Here is a 12,500-nt window from a genome sequence, read left to right as displayed (position 1 = left end):
GAGAGGAGCAGAGAGGGAGAGGAGCAAAGAGGGAGAGGAGCAGAGAGGAAGAGGAGCAGAGAGGGAGAGGAGCAAAGAGGGAGAGGAGCAGAGAGGAAGAGGAGCAAAGAGGGAGAGGAGCAAAGAGGAAGAGGAGCAAAGAGGGAGAGGAGCAAAGAGGAAGAGGAGCAGAGAGGAAGAGGAGCAGAGAGGGAGAGGAGCAGAGAGGGAGAGGAGCAAAGAGGAAGAGGAGCAGAGAGGGAGAGGAGCAGAGAGGGAGAGGAGCAAAGAGGGAGAGGAGCAGAGAGGAAGAGGAGCAGAGAGGGAGAGGAGCAAAGAGGGAGATGAGCAAAGAGGAAGAGGAGCAGAGAGGGAGAGGAGCAAAGAGGGAGAGGAGCAGAGGAAACGAAGTGAGGAGAGAAGGCAAGGAAACGAGAGCAGAGTTTTAACCATCTGGTCGTTTTTAGATGAATAAAGTAGAAACACAAGGAAACAGTCTGTGTTTCTGGCTGCATATCACTCAGTGTGTGTGTGAGAGAGAGAGAAAGAGAGAGAGAGAGAGAGAGAGAGAGAGAGAGAGAGGGTAGGACTTGGCAATGGCAGAAAGCAACACAGAAGAAGAAGAAGTTGTTGCCAAGCCTGCAGCCACGTCTCAGTGATCAGGTGGTAATCAAACGTCTAATGATCAGAATCTGATCACTTTTAGGAGCGAGTCCTTCAAACAGGACACACACATTCATTCCACTGGTCTGTGAGATCATGAGAACAGAACGGAGGTCAGATTGTCTGAGTGGAAGCATCGTGCATCTTTTTCACTCCATTCACTCAGGATGAACATCACAGGAGGAGGAGAAATCTTCAGTGAGCTCCTAAAGAGATCAATTATCTCTGATATCCATCCAGAATAAACCTCCAGAAATCCAAGAGACTCTGCAGAACTTCCCTGACAGTCTTCCTGTTTTGAAGTTTTCTTCAGTATCACAGTGATCCAGTGAGAGCTGCTAACAGGAGCCGCTAACAGGAGCTGCTAGTAGGAGCTAACGGCTAATTCAGCACACTGTTAATGAGACAGCTTAACTCAGTGTAAAGATTTATAGACTAAAAACAGGCCTGTAAGGCTGCAGAATGTGTGTATGTGGTCATCAAATATTCAACACAATAGTTTTCACAAACAAAAATACTTCAAACAGTTGAAATGTTAAGTATGTAACTTTATATCTGATACATTATGGTAATTGATTGATTGATCAGTGACGGTCCCTCTCACGTGATTGTGTGTTGTCCTGCTAACAACATGGCTGCCGAGGATCTTCCGTCTGAATTTGACGTCGTCATTCTGGGCACAGGTAGCGAAACACCTGTTTTTTTTAGAAATATCATGATCCGGATCATGTGTCTGAATCTGTCTCTGTTCGGTCGACGGCTGTTCGACCCCAAGCATCCCGGAATTCCGTTTTAAACTAGTCCGAACCGAGGACACAGGCTGGGGTTAGCGTGTGCGTTAGCTAGAGGCTAACGGTCAATTCATTTTAAATGATAGCGGCTAGCAGCTAACGGCTAGGCTCCTGTGTTAGCTCGCGTGCGTAACAAATGTGCACTAACATCACCGCTTTAGTGCAACTGCTGATACTGTTGGTGTGTGTTGATGCTAGCAGCGGAGCTAACTTATCTCCGTTTGCTTTATACGTGATGTTTCGTATGTTGTGCTGCCCAGAGCTTTTGTCTGATGCTAACATTAGCCTGCTGTGGAACTAATAGGCGAATGAGAGCTCTTGTCAGTATGACGTGACCATCACGTGGTGCTACTATGATGCTGTCGGTTGCCAGTGGAGCTGTTTCTAACACACTGGAGGCTAACGTGTTCATCACCTGTGTGATCGTTAGCTTGCTCTCTGAGGTCACCTGTGTGTGTATGTGTGTGTTTGAGAAGGAGAGGTCTCCTGAGGTACCGATACCTGTTGAGTATCTGCTTAACCATAGTTGTTTTGGACCAATCAGCGTCCTCTGTGGAGCTACTGGTGGGCGTGGTTTACCTGTGACAAAAGCGAGAGAAGCAGCAGTTTGTTTGCAAACAACAATGGTGTCTTAAGATAAGATAATATGAGATAAGATAAAACTTTGGGCATGACAACAGCATGTGAAAGCAGTGGGAAGAAAAATAGCAGCCGAGATAGAGAACATTAAAAAAAAAAATATATATATATATATAGAATATATACGTACTTATTATACAAGAAAAGTTAAATTTGACTGTACAAAAGAAAAAATATGTAAAAAAAATATGTTAAATGTATGTATTGCCCCAATAGCTGTGGAAAAAGAACAGTGTAAGCTGCCTTCAGATTAAAAATAATAATAAATAGTGTTACTACTATTGCACAGAAGAATAAAATATATAAAACAGTAAATTATATGTAATATTGCACAACATGTAAATATGTAAAATTGCACAAAATGTATGGATATGATCGTAATTTGCCAAACAACATCAACACAGTCTTATGTTAAGTGATGTTGGAGTTGAAAGAGGTTAGCATAGATGGGGGGTGGGGAACCTCCGGTGGTATATATGTATGGCCTGCCAGGCTGTTTGATTGGGCCCTTGAGGTAATTCATGAATATAAAAAGCAATTACTTTTTCTCTGCCATGAAGAAAATAACACAGCGTGCTATGTGCATCGTGGTTAGTGGTTGGTTCATGTCAACGCATCATCAACAAAACAAGAGCGGAGTGTTGCGAAACAAACAGACAGACAGACAAGTAAAAAGACAAACCAGTGTTTCTCAGTTAGTTTGTGAGGACGAGCTCACAGTGATGAAGAAGGTCACACTCAAGAGTCATCACAGCTACACACATGCTGAACTGGACGAGCTGCAAGACAAACGCTCCTGGATGAAGTTCGAGCTCTTCAGCGTTTGGAAGCTTTCACAGACCACAGTCTGACAGAGACGGTGTTCTGCAGGCTGTCTGAAGTAATTCATAGAGCTGAAGGAAAACCTGACGTGGAAAGTCAGTGACAGCGAGTGTGTGTGATCTGACCTTCATGGTGGACATCACCAGGAACCTCTCACAACCTCCAGCTCCAGCAGCTTCTCAGCCCTCTGCTGTCACGTGTAAAATCATGTGAAGTGATATTAAAGCTGAAGAAGAAACACTGAGCATGTTCCCATCCTGAGAACCACCAAGGTCACCCTGGTACAACTTCTATTCACTGATCTGTGTGGGTGAGACATAGACTGGATCAAACATGATGTAGTCTCTACGATGTCACCCCTAGGTTCTTGAAGAGTGCCTGACTCCACCAAACCATTTTAATGTGGGGGTCTATGGGGATTGACTCACTTTTGGAGCAAGCCTCAAGTGGCCATTTGAGGAACTGCTTCCGTATTGGCTTTATTTTTCAGCCCTGGAGGTTGATGCCGGTTGAGAGAGCACAGGTCATTGATATGATGAATTTTTGTTGGTGTGGTATCTTATGGACAGCTGTTAGCTTATGGATAGCTGTCATCAGATACAGACCTGGCTGATAGACTGAGCTGCACTAATAAACAGTGCCGCTGTCCTCTGTTTGGCTACAGGACAGGTAAGGGTGATCACCTGTTTCCCCACCCCCGTTTGTTTATGATGGTGGAATCTTTGGGAATCTAATGATCAGATTCAGAATCAACTCAGTTTCTTTATATATACAGCCCAATATCACAAGTAAAGCACAAGTATCACAAATCTGCCTCAAGGGCCTGTAACATGAAAGGAAAGAACAACGGTTGATTCTCGATTCAATAAGTCGAAGAAGACGCTGTTTATCTCCAGGCTCCTGCTGCACTGTGTGCCAGATAACTCACCTGTGACCTGAAGAGCTGAAGCCACTGTTCATTGATCAGCCAAGGGACAAAAAATAATTGCAGGTTGTTTTAATAATTTAATAATAATTGTTTGAAGTGAGGAGTTTCAGGTCCAGTGTAGGATTTAGTGGCACCTAGTGGTGAATATGCAGATTACAACCAACTGATTACACCTCCCCTCACTCCACCATTTCCAAGCGTGTAGGAGAACGTGTAGGCAAACTCCACTTCCTCTCCTTGTGTCCCCTCCTCTCTTTGTCTCCTTTCCTCATGTCCCGTCCTCGTTTCCTCTCCTTATGTCCTCTCCTCCTGTAATTGGTTTCACAGTATATTGATTATAGATGATTGATCATGTGTTCAGGTCTTGCTGAGTCGGTGGTGGCAGCAGCCTTTTCCAGAGTGGGACAGAGAGTTCTTCATGTTGACAGGTCGGTCCTCATATTTCACATTGTTATGGCTCAGAAACAGTCGACCAATCAATCAATCGACCTGAACCTCACCTGACAGGAAACACGATGAGAAACAATAAACACACCTGTACTGACGTGGATAACACACACACACCTGTAACACACCTGTACTGACGTGGATAACACACACACACACATGTAACACACCTGTACAGACGTGGATAACACACACACACACCTGTAACACACCTGTACTGTCGTGGATAACACACACACACCTGAAACACACCTGTACTGATGTAGATAACACACACACACCTACAATACGCCTGTACTGACGTGGATAACACACACACACATCTGTAACACACCTGTACTGATGTGGATAACACACACACCTGTAACACACCTGTACTGACGTGGATAACACACACACACCTGAAACACACCTGTACTGATGTGGATAACACACACACACCTGTAACACACCTGTACTGATGTAGATAACACACACACACCTGCAATACGCCTGTACTGACGTGGATAACACACACACACATCTGTAACACACCTGTACTGACGTGGATAACACACATACCTGGAACACACCTGTACTGACGTGGATAACGCACACACCTGTACTGACGTGGATCTCAGGCCGTGTCTTCAGCTTGTCGATATGTTGTCAGATGTGATGAGAATCAGTTTATGGACGAAATGATCCATCAGAAATAATTTGTAGTTGTTTCATTCAGCGTTTGACACACCTGACAGGTGAACCTTACTGTATGTTTTCAGGAGAAGTTATTATGCAGCCAACTGGGCCAGCTTCACCTTCAATGGTTTGCTCACCTGGATACAGCAGCACCATGTGAGTACAACGCTGCTCTCTGATTGGCTGCTGGAGTCACCTGAAGTATTGATCAACTTCACTGAGGTGTGATCAGATTATTTATCAGGTTATTGATCAGATGATTAGAGTTTGCTACGTAAGTGTAGTAACCTGCAACCTGTGTGTGTGTGTCTGTGTGTGTGTGTGTGTGTGTGTCTGTGTGTGTGTGTGTGTCTGTGTCTGTCTGTGTCTGTGTCTGTGTCTGTGTCTGTGTGTGTCTGTGTGTCTGTGTGTGTGTCTGTGTGTGTCTGTGTGTGTCTGTGTGTGTCTGTGTGTCTGTGTGTCTGTGTGTGTGTGTGTGTCTGTGTGTGTCTGTGTGTGTCTGTGTCTGTGTCTGTGTCTGTGTGTGTCTGTGTGTGTGTCTGTGTGTGTGTCTGTGTGTGTCTGTGTCTGTGTCTGTGTGTGTCTGTGTGTCTGTGTCTGTGTCTGTGTGTCTGTGTGTGTCTGTGTGTGTCTGTGTGTCTGTGTGTCTGTGTGTGTGTCTGTGTGTCTGTGTGTGTCTGTGTGTGTGTGTGTGTGTGTGTGTGTGTGTGTGTGTGTGTGTGTGTGTGTGTGTGGCAGGAGGAGTCTCAGCCAGAGGAGGTTCAGGACTGGTCGAGCCTGTTGGAGGAAGGGGAGGAGCTGATCTACCTGTCAAACTCAGACTCCACCTCCATCAGTAACCTGCAGGTGTTCTGTTTCACCAGGTAAACCTCAGAGTCAGCTCACCGATGGGGGCAGAGCCCAGACTTTAGTTTTTTATCTTTAAAGATTACTAAGTGGATTTATCTTCACTTCGACCTGAACTGGTTGATCTCTCTCCTTTGACTGCTGACTGGAGGGAAAATGTCGTTCACTACATGAGGAGGAGAGTGTGCTGAGTGAGCCGATGCTCGCTGGCGTTCAGTTTTCTGGCTGTTTGTGGTTAAGAAAAACGAATCTGCATGAGTAATAAAAGCAAAAATGTGCTTATTTTTAGAGCGCTGACGTTGTAAACTATGATGATAGACATTTGAAGCTGTCATAGCTGCTGTCAGTCACTGATGAACTCAGCACATTCCACATTAAAAGTGTTAAATGTTTTTCAGCTTAGTTTTCTTTAGGATTTTCTTATTTTTCATTTTGGTTCGATGAGTAAACTTCAGTCCTCAGACACAGACATCACCGAGTCATTAATTCAGTTAGTTATGTTCTCAGTGAAGAAGACGAGGAGGAAGGTTTGAGTCCTGACCGTCCGAACACCACTGAAGAAGAAACGGGAGCGGGTGATGAAGACGCTGTCAAAGAAACATCAGACACAGAATCTGCAGGTTTGATTCTGATCAAATATCCACATCAGATGTTGCCTCTTCACTATAAACGTGTTGAGTTTAGTCATTTAAACCTGATTCATCATTTTTAATGATCGCTGTCAGTTTGTTCTCGCTCTGTGATGCACATGTATGCTTCTTCTAATATCTACACATCTATAATCTACAAACTGAAGAAGATCAGATTAAATTAATCAGGTTTGTAATCTGTCAGTGGATCCAGGATTCACAGGAAGCTTCAGAAATGTGTTCTCTTCTATTCTAGAATCCAAAGAAGAAGAAACAAAGGAGAAACCAGAGGAAACAGCAGATGGAAAGGAAGAAGAAGAGGTGAGGAAGGATAATGAGATAGTTGACAGCAGCAAATGTTCAGGTGTGATCTTCAGGTCTTAAATGAAAACACATCAACTAGAATCAAGTGCCGATCAGTCACAAGAATTAACGTCATCGTCAGTCAGTGAACTACTGTAAGACCGTCTTTGTTCACCTGCAAGCTGATCACAGCTATGAATGATGGGAAATCTGCCGGGCAGGTGGGTGACAGATGTTTCTCGTCCAATCACTCAGGCCTCCCGGACAGAGGGGGAGGAGCCGGGGGCAGGTCAGATCACCTCCTCAACTGCTCAAAGCCAATCAGAGCCAAGCAGGAAGAAGATCAGCTACACTCAGCTGGTGAAGGAAGGACGCAGGTTCAACATCGACCTGGTCTCCAAGGTGACACAGTTTAATAAAGATATAAGACTTTGTTATATAACATGCACGAAACATCCGTCCTGAAGTGATCTGTCTGTAGAAGACTGAAGCATCAGCCTGATTTAATGTTTTGTGAAGATTCTGTTTTTCATTGGAAATAACTAAAAATAATTCACAGTAAAAATAGGAAAACGTCCTTCAGCTCAAGGGAATACTCTTACATTCCACTAATACTGCATTCGTGTGCCTTCATGTGGTAATGTTACTGCAGTTCACTGGAGAAAGACTCAGAGAATATTATATTCAAGTAATGTGAGGGGCTGGGACTGGACTCAGTGTCAGTCCAAAAACCTCAGTCCTCTGAGCCCTGATGTCCAAGCCAACGAATGGTGGGTGTGTTCACCTGATCAATAATTCTAAATATATCAACCAATGACCAAAGAGCTGTGGACACAGCGGTGCACTGCTAGGCAACACAGAGGATGTTAAGATCTCTATAGCTCTAAGTACTCACCTGTCTGAATGTCATTGTGTGAGACTTCTGCAACCAGTCAGCTCTGCCTCTCTGTCCCAGTATAACTGGTCCTCTCAGCCTCACGCAGCACAGCAGTATGACTCATAAGTATGACACAGCAGGATAACAGTATATAACAAAATATATCAGTATGATGCAGCAGCATGACAGTATGACGCAGCAGCATGTCACAGCAGTATGACAGTATGACGCAGCAGTATGACAGTATGTCACAGCAGTATGACAGTATGACGCAGCAGTATGACAGTATGACGCAGCAGTATGACAGTATGACGCAGCAGTATAACAGTATGTCACAGCAGTATGACAGTATGACGCAGCAGCATGACAGTATGACGCAGCAGTATGTCACAGCAGCATGACAGTATGACGCAGCAGTATGACAGTATGACGCAGCAGCATGACAGTATGACGCAGCAGCATGTCACAGCAGTATGACAGTATGACGCAGCAGTATGACGCAGCAGTATGACAGTATGACGCAGCAGTATGACGCAGCAGTATAACAGTATGACGCAGCAATATGACGCAGCAGTATAACAGTATTTCACAGCAGTATAACTGTATGACACAGCAGTATAACAGTATTTCACAGCAGTATAACTGTATGACGCAGCAGTATAACAGTATTTCACAGCAGTATGACACAGCAGTATAACAGTATGACGCAGCAGTATGTCACAGCAGCATGACAGTATGACGCAGCAGTATGACAGTATGACGCAGCAGTATAACAGTATGACACAGCAGTATAACTGTAGGACACAGCAGTATAACTGTATGACGCAGCAGTATAACAGTATTTCACAGCAGTATGACACAGCAGTATAACAGTATGACGCAGCAGTATGTCACAGCAGCATGACAGTATGACGCAGCAGTATGACAGTATGACGCAGCAGCATGACAGTATGACGCAGCAGCATGTCACAGCAGTATGACAGTATGACGCAGCAGTATGACGTAGCAGTATAACAGTATGACGCAGCAGTATGACAGCATGACGCAGCAGTATAACAGTATGACACAGCAGTATAACAGTATGACGCAGCAATATGACGCAGCAGTATAACAGTATTTCACAGCAGTATAACTGTATGACACAGCAGTTTAACAGTATGTCACAGCAGTATAACTGTATGACGCAGCAGTATAACAGTATTTCACAGCAGTATGACAGTATGACACAGCAGTATAACAGTATGACGCAGCAGTATGACGCAGCAGTTTAACAGTATGTCACAGCAGTATAACAGTATGTCACAGCAGTATAATGGAACATCACAACACTGCATAACAGACTGACACAGTTTCTGTCAGCGGATCAACGGTTGAGAGGTTTTCTTCTTCTTCCTCCAGCTCATGTATTCCCGTGGCTCATTGGTCGATCTGCTCATCAAATCAAACGTCAGTCGCTATGCAGAGTTCAAGAATGTCACCAGGATACTCACCTATCGCCACGGAAAGGTGGAACAGGTGTGTACAACCCATCCATCTGTATACAACAGTCTGTTGACCTGTCTGTCTCTCTGTGTACCTGTCTGCTTCCCTGTTGACCAGTCTGTCTCTCTGTGTACCTGTCTGCTTCCCTGTTGACCTGTCTGTCTCTCTGTATGCCTGTCTGTCTCTCTGTGTACCTGTCTGTTTCCCTGTTGACCAGTCTGTCTCTCTGTGTACCTGTCTGCTTCCCTGTTGACCTGTCTGTCTCTCTGTATGCCTGTCTGTCTCTCTGTGTACCTGTCTGCTTCCCTGTTGACCAGTCTGTCTCTCTGTGTACCTGTCTGCTTCCCTGTTGACCTGTCTGTCTCTCTGTATGCCTGTCTGTCTCTCTGTGTACCTGTCTGTTTCCCTGTTGACCAGTCTGTCTCTCTGTGTACCTGTCTGCTTCCTTGTTGACCTGTCTGTCTCTCTGTGTACCTGTCTGCTTCCCTGTTGACCTGTCTGTCTCTCTGTATGCCTGTCTGTCTCTCTGTGTACCTGTCTGTTTCCCTGTTGACCTGTCTGTCTCTCTGTATGCCTGTCTGTCTCTCTGTGTACCTGTCTGCTTCCCTGTTGACCTGTCTGCTTCCCTGTTGACCAGTCTGTCTCTCTGTGTACCTGTCTGCTTCCCTGTTGACCTGTCTGTCTCTCTGTATGCCTGTCTGTCTCTCTGTGTACCTGTCTGTTTCCCTGTTGACCAGTCTGTCTCTCTGTGTACCTGTCTGCTTCCTTGTTGACTTGTCTGTCTCTCTGTGTACCTATCTGTCTCTCTGTGTACCTGTCTGCTTCCTTGTTGACTTGTCTGTCTCTCTGTGTACCTGTCTGTCTCTCTGTGTACCTGTCTGCTTCCCTGTTGACCTGTCTGTCTCTCTGTGTACCTGTCTGCTTCCTTGTTGACCAGTCTGTCTCTCTGTGTACCTGTCTGCTTCCCTGTTGACCTGTCTGTCTCTCTGTATGCCTGTCTGTCTCTCTGTGTACCTGTCTGCTTCCCTGTTGACCTGTCTGCTTCCCTGTTGACCAGTCTGTCTCTCTGTGTACCTGTCTGCTTCCCTGTTGACCTGTCTGTCTCTCTGTATGCCTGTCTGTCTCTCTGTGTACCTGTCTGTTTCCCTGTTAACCAGTCTGTCTCTCTGTGTACCTGTCTGCTTCCTTGTTGACTTGTCTGTCTCTCTGTGTACCTGTCTGTCTCTCTGTGTACCTGTCTGCTTCCCTGTTGACCTGTCTGTCTCTCTGTGTACCTGTCTGCTTCCTTGTTGACCAGTCTGTCTCTCTGTGTACCTGTCTGCTTCCCTGTTGACCTGTCTGTCTCTCTGTATGCCTGTCTGTCTCTCTGTGTACCTGTCTGCTTCCCTGTTGACCTGTCTGCTTCCCTGTTGACCAGTCTGTCTCTCTGTGTACCTGTCTGCTTCCCTGTTGACCTGTCTGTCTCTCTGTATGCCTGTCTGTCTCTCTGTGTACCTGTCTGTTTCCCTGTTGACCAGTCTGTCTCTCTGTGTACCTGTCTGCTTCCTTGTTGACTTGTCTGTCTGTGTACCTATCTGTCTCTCTGTGTACCTGTCTGCTTCCTTGTTGACTTGTCTGTCTCTCTGTGTACCTGTCTGTCTCTCTGTGTACCTGTCTGCTTCCCTGTTGACCTGTCTGTCGCTCTGTGTACCTGTCTGCTTCCTTGTTGACCTGTCTGTCTCTCTGTGTACCTATCTGTCTCTCTGTGTACCTGTCTGCTTCCCTGTTGACCTGTCTGTCTCTCTGTGTACCTGTCTGTCTCTCAGGTGCCCTGCAGCAGAGCAGATGTGTTTGCGAGTCGTCAGCTGTCTGTGGTAGAAAAGAGGAAGTTGATGCGTTTCCTCACTTCCTGTGTGGAGGAGACGGAGGAGCAGCAGGGTGAGACACCTGCTGACATCATCAGTACTCACAGACACCTGTGAGAGGGGATCCACCCACATATTATCTATCTAGCTTTTCTGTGCATTGTGGGTAATGTAATCCTGTAACGCCCTTTCCTTCAGCCTACAACGGTCGGCCATATTTGGAGTTCCTCAGTGACCAGCAGCTTGGTGACAATCTGCAGCACTTCCTGCTTCACTCAATTGCCATGGTGACAGAAGACACACCCACAGAGGATGGCCTCGCTGCCACGCGCCACTTCCTGCGCTGCCTGGGTCGCTATGGCAACACGCCCTTCCTGTTTCCTGTCTATGGCCTTGGAGAGATACCCCAGTGTTTCTGTAGGTAAGAGTCTGTCTGTACATCCATCTTCTGTCAGTCTGTCTGTCTGTCTGTCTTTCCATCCGTCTTTCTGTCCATCCGTCCGTCTGTCTCTGCGTCTCAGTGCTGTGGATACCACACTTTTTGAGCACCATATGAGAAACTGCTTCCACTGCTGCTTCCATCAGTATTACTGCTGCTACTGCTTCAGCTCCCACTGTACTATGTTATCAGTACTGCAGTAGTACTCCAGCTGAATGGACTGCAGTATCTGAGTTCATGCAGTAGCACCACCGCGGTCGTTGTGTTTCTAAAGGCAGATCAGTTGGTGGTCATGGTGACCGCTGCCGTCCCATTGAAGCAGAACATGAATATTAATAAGGGGGTGTCGCCCTGGGCTCCGCTCATTTGCATATTAGATGATCCTCAGCGGATGTTACTGCTCAGCGGAGACACACACAAAGCTCTCATTTGTCATGACTGCTGTTTGTACTTTAAAGCTGCTCTAATCAGTATTTCTGTGTATGTTCAGAGGATTTACAGAAAATAATGTCTCATGATTATGTTGTTGTGTGTCTGGTCGAACTGGACTGGAAAACTGATCATATGTCAGATGTTATGTTTGTTGTGCTGCCCACAAATCAATAAAACCACTTTGAAAGATCAGATTTACTTCTAACGTCCACTTTTTACTGAGTTGACCAAGAGGTTAGAAAGTTTTAACAAGGTATCTCAAAATTATTACCTAAAGTCAGAATTTCTATTTATGAAGTCCAATGTTTTCTTCATCAGAAATTTTATTAAAAAGTCCAGTTTTGCTTTTGTCCAAACGTGAAACATTTTTACTGTCTTTTTGTAATTTTTATATAAAAACACAATTCAGTTTTATTGAGAAAGTCTCAGTTTTACTTGAGTCACATGTTTAAAATGACCGTTCATCATTTCTCCCCATGAAGTCACTTATGAAGTCATAATTTATATTAACAAACGCGCAGTTTTTATTGTCAGTTGGTTTACCCTGATACTGAACCAATCATCACTCCTCATGCATCAAACCTAAACCAAACCTTTTATTTTCCACATTTATTTGTGTTCTAATGTTGATGCAGCTGTGTTGTAACAACCATGGATGTCACATGTCCCCTCATGTTGACTGGATAACACACCTGTTGCTG

The 12,500-nt window shown here is 45.2% G+C and overlaps 1 protein-coding gene across 1 annotated transcript in view; it reads left to right on the top strand.

Moving 5' to 3' along the window:
* The first annotated feature begins 1,264 nt into the window (after positions 1 to 1,264).
* The window catches only part of chm (CHM Rab escort protein), a 21,494-nt gene continuing 10,258 nt past the window's right edge, over positions 1,265 to 12,500 (top strand). Inside the window, exons 1-10 of the mRNA XM_041952372.1 lie at positions 1,265 to 1,325; positions 4,184 to 4,250; positions 5,031 to 5,103; positions 5,686 to 5,810; positions 6,301 to 6,413; positions 6,679 to 6,743; positions 6,981 to 7,127; positions 9,001 to 9,117; positions 10,890 to 11,001; positions 11,127 to 11,349. Coding sequence (XP_041808306.1) covers positions 1,274 to 1,325; positions 4,184 to 4,250; positions 5,031 to 5,103; positions 5,686 to 5,810; positions 6,301 to 6,413; positions 6,679 to 6,743; positions 6,981 to 7,127; positions 9,001 to 9,117; positions 10,890 to 11,001; positions 11,127 to 11,349 — 1,094 coding nt within the window. The 5' untranslated portion in view covers positions 1,265 to 1,273. The remainder of the gene's footprint in view (positions 1,326 to 4,183; positions 4,251 to 5,030; positions 5,104 to 5,685; positions 5,811 to 6,300; positions 6,414 to 6,678; positions 6,744 to 6,980; positions 7,128 to 9,000; positions 9,118 to 10,889; positions 11,002 to 11,126; positions 11,350 to 12,500) is intronic.

The sequence above is a fragment of the Chelmon rostratus genome, chromosome 14, assembly GCF_017976325.1.
Source record: "Chelmon rostratus isolate fCheRos1 chromosome 14, fCheRos1.pri, whole genome shotgun sequence".
Classification (NCBI taxonomy): Eukaryota; Metazoa; Chordata; class Actinopteri; order Chaetodontiformes; family Chaetodontidae; genus Chelmon; species Chelmon rostratus.
The sequence above is the reverse complement of the archived record's forward strand: the minus strand, read 5'-3'. Positions and strand labels throughout refer to the sequence as shown.